The following is an 11,612-nucleotide window of genomic DNA, read 5'->3' as shown; positions in this document are numbered from 1 at the left end:
GCCGACCAATGGTGTAACTTCATCACTTGCTGAACTCACTCCGTCACCCGACACTCAAAAATGTAGTGCTGAGGTGTAAAATTCATTACTTTATGTAGAGAGATCATAAGCATGGCATTTATGACCCTGACTGCCATTTTAATACATTCAAATCTCTTACATTTTTGTAAATCATAAATATTCCTTACATTGCTTGGGGGCGGCCCTTGAGGACAATAATGGCTCATTCCTGGACTGCATTTATAAATATGAGCCACATTAATACGGAGTAGACTGTGCATACCACTTTAAAGAATCCTTCCCTCAGGATTCAGCGACTATGTTCATCTGAGCAGCATGCCAGTGTGCGTGTCCAATTGCACAGAGGTCCATCGCATCATAAGGAGGTTACATAGTTTGTAATGAGATGTGATGAGGTGAAAAGGAGAAGGAGAATGTGAAACAAGGTGAGTGAGAGCACTGAAGGCATGGTGGATAAATAGATGAAGAGGAAAAGAGAGAGAGGTATGGATGGTAGAGACTGGGAGTGAGCTACCTTTGAACTACTGTGTGTCAGAGGATCCAGCTTTCTATTAGTCCTCAGTGCTGCGCCAGGAAATAGGAGTCAGTGGAGGACATGGGAGTACGCTCACTCCTGCCTACTTCCCTCTCCCTGACTATCTCTCTACTTCTCCATTCTGTAGCTTCCCTGCTTGTTACCTCTCTCCTCCTCTTGCTATCTTCACTCTCCTGTCATTACTCTCTCCTTCTCCCTCCTCCTCCTTGCTCTCATTACTTTCTGTCATCTTTTGTCTTTCTCAGCTTCTTCCCTGCCCATCCTTCCTCCCTCTCTTTCTGCCTCGCCTCCTCCATCGCTCAGTTGTTCTCCTCCCCTTCGTCTCCACCTCTCCTCCACTCAAGCCAAACTCTAATGAAGTGATTCACCTCTCCCATGTACTCACAGTCACTACAGTCCAACTAGTTTCCCAACGCTTAACTCTGGCCCCCAGACAGCAAAGCTATGATAGAACATGTCTACATTATCTATAATCATTTGCATGTGCTATGCTTTCAGAGGTAGCCAATTATCTTAATGCTAAATTGAATTTGGTTCTAGCTGTATGATTGTTGTTGACTCTCATAATCCAATTTTATGAAAAGGGCTTTGCTCCAATTGCTGCTAAACTAATACAGATACAAAGTCACTGGCTTGGCAGTAATTATGCTTGTGGAGTTGTTAGTTGTATTTTTTTTTTCTACAAGGACAGTGGGATACTCACTTAGCTCAGGCTTGATGCAAGTGCGTTGATTTATGGCTTGTTGACGGTTGTGCGTGCATGTCCTTGAGTGTCCAGAATCAATTTTTGATTTGCCACATGTTTGTATACTCATGAAAACTAACACTGAAATATAGCTTCTCATAGAAATGTTTCATTTTTGCAGTGAGTCATTTCAACAAGTGCAGAACAGCTCTAATCTCATAATCCCATATTCATACTTCATCAATTATCCCAACCTCCTATCAGGTGAAGTAACCATTGATTATATACACTAAAGGAATATTTTGTGTATATATTAATCAACCATCAGTTTGTCCTTATTGTCCTTATTTTGTTTGTCCTTATTTGTAACTTCTCAGCAGACACGTAGCTTGTTTTAAGACAATATTCGGTTGAATGTACACTGTGACATTGGGTAACCAAAAGTAAGTGTCAGGATAATGTCTATTGCTAACGTCAGTTTGTCGTAGAGAACTGATGACTGCTGATGTTGATATTTTGCTGGGTTTAAGTTGTGTTTTTAAGTTACCAAAATCCAACATCTTCCAAATGTCTCATGCCAACATCATCTTGACATATACAATACTGACAGGTGACCAGAACCCGGTGTCTGTTGAATGTTTGCTAAACGTCACAATGTCAATTAGCCAACAATGGGTTTTGACGTCAACCCAATTTTCATTACATTACATCAGAGTCATCTAAGTCCAACTGACGTACTTGTAATTGGTGTTTTGTTTTAAATTTACTGACTACAGTTGTTTGATAACAAAAAGTAACTTTAATATAAATGTAAACTTGATCTACACAATATACAGTATGTCCAGTAGTAATATTCACTCCACCAGCTGAATATTAAATTTTGTGTTTGTGCAGTTGTTGCAAATGGTAGCTAATCCATTCTTTGTTTGTGTGTGTTTGTTTTTTAGGATGGTTACTCCCAGTATCACTTTGTGGGCTCTGCCTCAACGATAGAGAGAGACAGACAGAGGCCCTACTCCTCCTCTCGAACTCCCTCTGTCTCCCCTGTCAGGACGTCCCCAAATAACCGCTCTGGTAAGGAACACACAACCCATTCAATACGTATGTCTGTGTCTTCAATATGTGTGTTTGTGTTTGTGTTTTCCTTCTTGTAGCTCAGTTCTTTTCACATATTTGTCAAATGAGAATCCCCTCCCAAAGAGGTTTATTCAGATTAAGAGTAAATATAAAGATTGTACCTCTGAAAGATGTCTGAGGTCTTGAGAAGTTCATGTGCAAAAGTTGGTTAAAAAGGGGCAGAAACATAGTGGACTATCATCGTACTTCAAATCCCAAAAACTAGGGAGAAATGAGACCTGATGAGCTGTTTTTACTCTAGAAGAAAGTAGCCAAAAGCCGTTTCAACCAATCAGCTGCCTGCTTTAGGATTCTAATGTCTCATCATTAGGATGTGTGGTTTTTCATAGGCCTTCTAATTGTTCAGTCCTGATCTAGTTTAACTTCTACATTCAGCTTTTTGGGTATACTTGGCATGATTTTTTTTTTTTTCAAGTACACTTTCTTGCTTAGGGTCATTCAAGAAGATTAATACCACATTGCACATTAAATATGACGCTATAGCCAACATGAGATTATCTTAGTATAGCATAAAGACTGAAGGCAGGATGAAACGGTGAACCTGGTTCTCTCCAAAAATTAAAACAATCTGCCCACCAACAACTTTACATTTGAATAATTGATACTTACATTTTGTTTGTTTAAATGTCACACAATCTAAAATGCAAAAACAACATGTTGTGGTTCTACAAACAGCTAAGTTTGGTCATTTCAAGTTGTGTTGTGACCATGAGGAAAGATTTATGACTGAGTAAAGAACTGCTGTCTTTACATTGAGATTAGCTGCCTGGCTCCATATTTAGTATCTAGCCAAAGATGGTGGTATCAATCTTCTCTTCTGACTCTCTGCAAATAAGTGTACAATAGAATTGTAAGCAAAAAAAAAAAATCTTTAAAAGGTAGGATGATAGAATATCAAAAGAGGAAATGATTGTTTTCTTGTAACAGGCATTAAAATGAAAGGGTTTATTTCATTCTAAAAATGGTTTTGTTACAAATCTTTGTTATCATCGTACATTTATGACAAATCCCCTTGTTGGGAATTAATTTAGTCCAGCAAAAGGTACAAAGGTTCAACTACAAGAATGTGTACTCATGTATGTGGCACATGGTCACAACTAGAAGGCACAAGAGATATATGGATTATAATGAGTAATAATTTAGACATTAGCCAATAGCATCAACATTTGCCAGTCAATCGGTCTTTACACTGGGACTAAATAGCTGTTAGCATCACTGTTCGCACCCCCAGGCTTTCATGCTATAAAGTATGATTATCGTTAGCCTTTAGCTTGAGCCCACTGGCCTTCATGCTTTGCAAAGGGCACATTAGCATTAGCTGTTAGCATCAGTAGTCGAAGAGCCCTTGGCTGTGATTTCTCCACACCAGGCTTAGCAAGCTGATGAGGCAGAAAAGTACTTTTCCTTCCTCCCGGCTTAGAGAGGTCTTCAAGGACCCTACTAAGAGAGAGAGACAGAGGGAGTGAGAGAGGGAGAGAAAAACTGTGTATTTGTGTGTGTGAGGGAGATAAAGTGGAAAAAGCAAGGAGGCAAGAAGAATTAGGGATTGAGGGATGGTTAATGCAGAGAAGAGGAGGTGAAGGATGAGGATTTGACTTTGGCCAATGACATTGAAAATGAGGAATTTTGAGATCGTAGTGAAGAAAGAAGTTTGTGGATTTCGGAAGTACAGTGCTGGAGGTCGGGGTAAAATGGGAAATGGCTGGAAATTACACCTATCTTCTCTCCTGCACCACGCCTCCCTCTTTGCCGTCTCACTCATCTGGCTCTTCTCATGTACCCGTTTCATACTTCTCCTCCTCCTCCTCTTTGCAGTAATCCTACTTTCTTCTCACCTCTCCCTCTGATCTCTCACTCTTTACAGGCCGCCTCAGTGTGCACACGCACTCACACATACACACACCCGCGTGTATCTGTATCTCCTCTCTGCATACGCTCTAGACTGCAATCCGGCCCCTTAGAGATGGATCAAAGCAGGAGGAGTAATGATGGTGTGCAGGCACACTAACAGAGGAGGAGTAACAGAGTTAGAGAGAGGAGAGAGTGGTAAAACTATGAAAGAGATAGAGAGAAGCAGGGGAGGTTGCAGGCTGCAAGGATGGCAGAGAGACAGAGGGAGCTACAGAGGGAGAGTGAGACCTTTGCATCCATCATTGCCCCCACAGGGTCCTGCTGTGTTTTGCACTGATAGAACGAGTCTCCCAGGCTCTCATATCCAGCAGTTTTAAGCCAGGTCCCCACGGTAACCATAACCAGTTGCGATGGCTCTGTCTCTGGGGGTGTTGGTGACAGGTTTGAGAATCCGCCTTAATGGAATCTGCTGCAGAGGTGTCAAATGATGAAAATTAAATATCAAGACTGTCAAAACAGCTCCTGTTTCCCTGTTTCTCATGCTTTACTAAATGTTTGTAATTTCATTCACCACAGTTTTAATCATAGCTTTAATCATGTGTATGTGCCTTTCTTCTGGCCATTTGTGTGTGTGTGTGAGTGATCATACGATGTGTGGTTAAAATGCAGGAAAAGCTGGGAAACAGAGGAGAGGTTACAATGCTTCTTTGTCAAACACTGAAGTGTTGGATTAAAAAACATGGTCATATAGAATTCAGATAGATAAAGTGAGATTCCAAAGCACTCAAAAATCACTTTAAAATCCTTTTATATTTGACTAGTCACATTTCTAAGCATTTTGCCCTGCTGCTATTAACAGGGTATAGGAGAACAGCCAAAGAGAACAAAGGCTTCTTTATACTGATTTCTGGAGTGCCTTATGTGTCTTTTGTGTCCAGAAGCTTGGGAAATGCTTGTGCTTATGCAACTATGAGTGTTGCTCTTTATTAACTATGTGTGTGTGTGTGTGTGTGTGTGTGTGTATGTGTGTGGTTTTCACATGTGCATGTTGATGCGACATGTGTTTCTCTCTACCGTCTCTCTACTGTTCTCAAAGTTAGGTTAAATGAGTCCAAACATCTTATTTTTAAAATGTCTTTCTCTTCTTTTTGTGTATAGATTATATATACTGAAAAATACATGCTGTATGTGTGTTACAGGAATGTTTAGCTGAGCAAACTGAAAGATAAGAGCCATTAAGTAAGCACTTTAAGTATGGTATAAGGGGATTACATTGTGACATGCTGAGTGTGTGTGTGTGTGTGTGTGTGTGTGTGTGGAAAAGAGTGAGAGGGAGATTGGGACATTTTATGTACCATACTTGCATATGTGTATAATACATCTGGTCTCAAAGCTTGAGACAGTGACAGAAATAGAAAAATTCTGAAGTTTGAGGACATTAAATATGTAGATTTGAATTTTCAATAGCATAGTGTTTGAGAAGAAATCACCCATCGAACTCAGTTGTAAAATTAGCTGTACAGCTGTAACAGTAAAGCATACAGGATTAGAAATTGGAGTAAGGCTAGTGCGTAGTTACTGCCAGCTAAAGTTCAGTATCCCTCCAACCTGAGTCAGCTGCGACACCTGTACACAACCTGCTGCTGCTGAGTGTGCGAAAACTAGATAGCAAGTGGGCAGAGAAGTTGAATAAAATGCTCAAAGCAATACATAAATGGTTGAAACATCCAGCTACTGCTACACAGTCTTAGTAGTGCAAATGTAGCCTTGACCAAACCAACAAGAAAAAAGAAACCAAGCTTGAAAGTACAATCACAAGATCTCTATGTCTCATATAGAAGCAAGTCTACAGCCATGTTAGCAGCTCTTTGAAGCTGTGCTCAGATACATCATTGCTTTGACCTCAATACTATCGTCAAGATACTCACATGCTCTCAGTGACAATGATACACCTGCTGATTTGAGTACAGCATATATACCATTTTCCACGTCCATCATCTTATTTTAGCATTCGTTTAACATTTGCCAATTATCTGATGGAAATATAAAGGAGGAAGGCAGCGCTGCATGGCTCCGGCTGATCTAACAGGTGCTCTTTAGTGAGGCAGGTAGAGGTATTAAAAAAAAAAACTGTCTGAAATAAATGTTATGCCAGTCCATCCAGTAGTTCTTAAGGTGTATCAGTCTGTGTCAAAGCAGTGGACCTGGCCATCCCTATAGCCTGGCCACTACCATTGCTAATAACTGTTGTTACCCATACCCACTACAATGCTATTAATAGTGTTAAATAACATCCAGTTTCAACTCTATTCAGAGAAGCACACTAGGATCATGACCAGTTGTGTTGATGGTGGGGTTGTAGGGGTACCTCAGATGAAAAATGCTGGAAACTATTTCTGGGTTTCCAATCTGGTTGGTCACAACTATTTGTCACAACATGACATGCAACACATTTTTGTTGTATGTCGCAACCTGAGCGCTCTGTCTGTTACAGGATGTGGACTATATCGCCAATCATGACACTATTCATAAGGTTCCTTTGTCAGGACAAAAATAATAAGGCCTGTTTGTATGATGGTATGATATCCGGTGATCAGTTGTTTAGGGCTCCACAAGCAGAGCTGAGCTAAGTGCTGCTGAAGCTTTGTTCTACCTGTTAACATCTAGTTTGCTGTTTCACAGCTGTATATTTCTCATGAGCTTTAAGCACATAAAGAAAAAGAAATATATCTGTCTGAAATGGGGAAACATGTACCAGATGTGAAATTTGATATTCAAATAACATGCCCAAAAAGTGACGTATGCATAAGTGCGTGTGAATTCCCAGAGGTCCTTTAACATGCTGAAGGTGACCCTTTATGCTGACAAGCTAAATGATGAATAATGACTGTGCACCTTGAAAGACCAAGACACACACACACAAAATAATGAGCAATAAACCCAGCAGCCCAACAGCATATGCCCTCACACTGTGCATGCTTATAATTGTGTGTGTGTGTGTGTGTGTGTGTGTGTGTGTGTGTGTGCGTGTGTGTGTGTGTAGCGAGCGCTCCAGCCTCCCCCAGAGAGATGATGAGTCTGAAGGAACGCAAGATGGACTACGATTCCACAGCAACCAACGCTGGTTTCCATAGCAACAAAGGAGAGCACACATCCCGGAAAGACGGCATGGCAGGTGTGTGTGTGTGTGTGTGTGTGTGTGGGTGTGTGTGTGCGCGTGTGTGTGTGTGTGATGGAGAGACGGAGACGAATTAAATGATTCCATTTTATCCCCCTCTTTATCTTTCTTTCTCTTCTATTTTCATTCCCTATTCCTCCTCTGGCTCTCTCCTCTTATCTGTCTCTTTTTGGACCTCAAACTATTTTTCTTCTTTTACTCACAGACTTTTTTTTCTCGATCTTCGCCAGTCTTTCTTTCCAGCATCTTTCTGTCTCTGCTTTCTAACTAGCTCCTCGTCTCTCTGTTTGTTTCTTTCTCTTTCTCTTGGTCTCACTTCTGTTCTTCCACTCTCTCTCTGTCTCTCTCACTGTGTTCTCATGAGGTCAAAAGGGACAGACTAATTGCCAGGTTTTCAGACAAACTACGGGAAGATTTGGACTCTAATTAGCTGATTTCTGACTAACTGTGGTGTTTCCCGTGGTTTTGCTGAATTTTAAGTCATTATTATAAGCAGGAGTGGTGGTACTAGTCATCTTTATTATTCAGTCCCATAAATGTGTTGTCTTTCTCTTTTCCTCTGATCTTTCATCCATCCAGTTCAAGTATCGTGTGGGACATCTACGTTGTTCCGAAACTCTTACCTGACTGCCAGTGATGATATCAAGCAAAACCAGGTGAGTTGATAGTGCTCTATGAATCCACTGCACCCTTACGCTTCTATATGTGCACACAGTCACACAACAGCACAGCAGGCTCCTAGCAGTGCACTGGTGCCCTCATATGCTGTCATGACAGGCTGGAGATAGCAACAGGACGGAAGAGGCACACACATGCACACAAAAGGTGTCTCACTGTGATAAGGGGCGCACTGGTAGCGTGTGCGACGGAGACGACATAAGCTCAGGCAGCGCCAAACCACTGTGAACTGAAACCACGCCCAACCAGCAATTAAAATCATTCCCTCAGCTGAGAGTTGAGAGTTAATTTGCTTCTGTTTAATGACTCTGCTGGTGAAGAGGGAAGGGCAGCGGAAAACATCATAGCCTTTGACTGGCATGAGTAGACTTTAAAAATGTATCTGTACTGAACACATAATTACTGTGTAAGTTCTTTTGCATTCTATCAATACAAACTTTATTTTTACCACTTTTATTTAAATTCTACTTAATAGCTGAAATAGATGTGGAAGCAAAGGGTTTCTACATATATGACTGCATTTCCATGCACACATCGACACACACACACACACACACAACTAGCCTGTGAGAGTTACAGTGTCAGAGATGAAGTGACCCCTTCAGTACCTGCATGTAATAGAGAATTGACTGCATGAGTGCCCTCCCAGCTGACTCCCATCTGAGCTTTTTTACCCATACTGCCTCACTTTCTGCACCTCTCCATCTCTCTCCTTTTCTCTTTGCCCCCACTACCCACATTTCTATGACATTCTCGGTTGCTGCACCTCACTCCCTCCTCCCATCTCTCTCCTTTACCTCCCATTCCCCACCACCACCACTCCCTCACCAGGCTCCGGCCCAGCCCTGCGTTGTGCCCCCCCAGCCCCAGCAGGACAGCCCGTCTGCAGCTGTGCTAAAAGACTACGACCCCTATCCTCCCCCTCCTTCCTTCCCCCAGCCTCAGCCACCACAGCCTCCACCTCACAGCCAGAGCCGAAGCTTCGACGAGGCGTACTACGAGGACCAGGGACCTCCACCTCCCCCATCCCAGCCGCAGCCGCAGGTACAGGTGCAGGCCCAGCCTCAGGCCCAACCCCAGCAGCCTCCAAGCTCCACCGGACCGCCCCGGGACCCGCGGGAAGACCTGCGCATGCACCTGGGCCTGAAATCCACTGGCAACTATGTAGACTTCTACTCGGCTTCTCGGCCATACAGCGAACTGAACTATGAGACCAGCCACTATCCGGCCTCACCCGACTCCTGGGTCTAGTCACTATGATGATGGGGGGGCGAGAGAGAGAGTCTCTGAATGCGCGTGTGAAGGGGATTATTTTTGCAAACGATCAGCAGCAGATGAACACAAGGTGACAACAAGTGGCATGTTGAAAAGATATCTTGTAGCCAATTGCAGGAAATTAGTGTTCTCTAAAATAAGGTGTGAGGGGGTTAAGAAGGGAAGTCAGGTCGAGTGACTAAGAGAGACTGTGCATGTGCATGCCAACATTTTCCTTTTTTTTTTTTCCTTTTTTTTTTTTTTTTCAAGACCACTTTTCCTCAATGTCAGCCCCGTTGCAATAGTGACTGGATGAGGAGCAAGCGGGATGGGATTTGAACAAGTGTTTTTGAGAGTGCGAGAGAGGAGTAGGTAGGGGGATATAGAAAGAGGAAAAAATGTCCAGGCAGAGGGTGCACAGAGGCCTAGATAGGAGGAGAGAGATGGGATCAAGAAATAATGGGAAGTGGATGACTCTATAAAACAGGAAGTGGCCTGAGCTTTTTTTAAGGATGGAGAGAGGCAGAGAAGAGAGACAAAGATGCGATGAGGGTTTTGAGGAGGTCAGCGGAAATAAAAGCACAGAGAAAGATGAAAGCACATCAGGCACAAGACAAGAAGTGGATGTTTACCATTTCACCCAAGTGACAAACGTAGCACTGCTTTTATCCCCCTTTTTTGTTGCACTGGCCTTGCTGCCTACAGAGGCTTTTGAATTTGTTTTCAAGGAATGTCATCTTCAAGAGACTTCTTTTTTGTCATCATTCTTTTACATCTTTTTTATTTGTACTTTTCTAAATTTTCACTTTCAAAAAAGCCTTTTTATTTTCTGTATAAAGTTCAAAGGTGATATAGTGTGTATATTACACATGTTTTTGATGGGGCCACTTATGAAAATATGATTTTTTTTTCCATGACTGATTACTGACTAAAACAATAAAAAGCAACAAAAATAAGTGAAATGCAAACACAAGAAGCATAAAAGACAGACATCGTCAGGATGGACGTCAGTGGATACCTTTGTTTTTGCCCTTTTCCTAGCACGAGAGGAAGCGTTCTCTCTCCATCAAGTTAATTTTGTTGTGGACATGCTCAAACGTCAAAAGCAGTTCAAGGCTGAAAAGTGCTTTTTCACTGCCTAAAGAAAAATATGTGTATGTTTAAAGCACTTTGGAAAGGACTGTCTTTTCCTTGTGGGGATCTAATATGTTTGACCATGTCAACATTCAGTGGTTTCTCATCATCAGTTGAGCATAAAAACTGGTCCGTCCAGCAAGAGTTACCGTCAATATTGTACATCCCAGTGTACAGTAGAGATAAAGATAAAGCGAGAGACGTGACATTGTGCCAAACTTTGACACCTCTTGGACCAGTCCTAGAGGAATTTGAAGGGACATTCTGTCGAAGTTTACAGACAATGACTGGATGACTTCCTCTGCTCTTTGTAACTTTTATTTTCTTGTGTTTTGATCAGGTGAAAACATACTTATTGCTGGGGATCATGGGGATCACCTCCCTCCCGTAGATGTACAGACCTGCCTCTCTGTGTTGGCTGAGCATGTGTGGACGTGTGTGTGTTTGTGTGTGTGTGTGTGTGTGTGTGTGTGTGTGCGAACACGAGTGTGTGTGTGCGCGTTTCTGTACGTGTGCATGTATGTGACCGAATGTGTGTGTACATGTAAACTTGAGCGAGCGTATCTATGCATGCATGTGTGTAGTAGTGTGCGTATGCCTCTGTTGCGTGTATGTACGTGTGTGTTCCTGTATAAAATCAATGTCCAAACAAGGCATTCCTACTGACAGTTTGTCCAGTTTTACAACATGAAAAACCAAGGTAAAAATCACTAGAATGAATTGTTGATATAGAATGACAAATCTATAAATATATGAATATAAATATAAATATAAATATATATATAATTTTTATGTGCAGATGTCATTGTCACTAAATGCAACAAATGTTCGCAGAGAAAAAATGATTATGTGGTGTACAACAGGACTCTTGTTCACTTGACCTAAACGTGGAAACTGCTGAACCCCCACCCCCCACCCACCCTCCCTGCCCCTTCAATCGAGACAAAAGACAAATCCCACCTGAGGATGCTCAGGCTCTGGTGCGAGTTGTGTGTTATTGTGTGTCCATGCTTCTTAGATGACTGTGCTGAGAGAGGACCGTACTTGAACACAAGGAAAAATAAAAAGACTCTTTGCAATCAAACGCCATGGCCTCCACTACTATTGATCATTTCAACAGATGCAGTGTTAGTTGGTTC

At 42.1% G+C, this 11,612-nt stretch overlaps 1 protein-coding gene across 2 annotated transcripts in view; it reads left to right on the top strand.

Moving 5' to 3' along the window:
* The window catches only part of ctnnd2a (catenin (cadherin-associated protein), delta 2a), a 249,987-nt gene extending 238,436 nt beyond the window's left edge, over positions 1 to 11,551 (top strand). For both annotated transcript variants that reach the window (XM_071485479.1, XM_071485478.1), the window contains exons 22-25: positions 2,189 to 2,315; positions 7,273 to 7,404; positions 7,987 to 8,063; positions 8,917 to 11,551. In XM_071485479.1, the coding sequence (XP_071341580.1) occupies positions 2,189 to 2,315; positions 7,273 to 7,404; positions 7,987 to 8,063; positions 8,917 to 9,336 (756 nt within the window). In that variant the 3' untranslated portion in view covers positions 9,337 to 11,551. The remainder of the gene's footprint in view (positions 1 to 2,188; positions 2,316 to 7,272; positions 7,405 to 7,986; positions 8,064 to 8,916) is intronic.
* Positions 11,552 to 11,612: the final 61 nt, after the last annotated feature.

This window comes from Trachinotus anak, unplaced genomic scaffold (assembly GCF_046630095.1).
Source record: "Trachinotus anak isolate AG129_WGS33_773 ecotype Australia unplaced genomic scaffold, CSIRO_AGI_Tana_v1 ptg000009l, whole genome shotgun sequence".
Classification (NCBI taxonomy): domain Eukaryota; kingdom Metazoa; phylum Chordata; class Actinopteri; order Carangiformes; family Carangidae; genus Trachinotus; species Trachinotus anak.
This window is presented reverse-complemented; position numbering and strand designations above follow the sequence as displayed.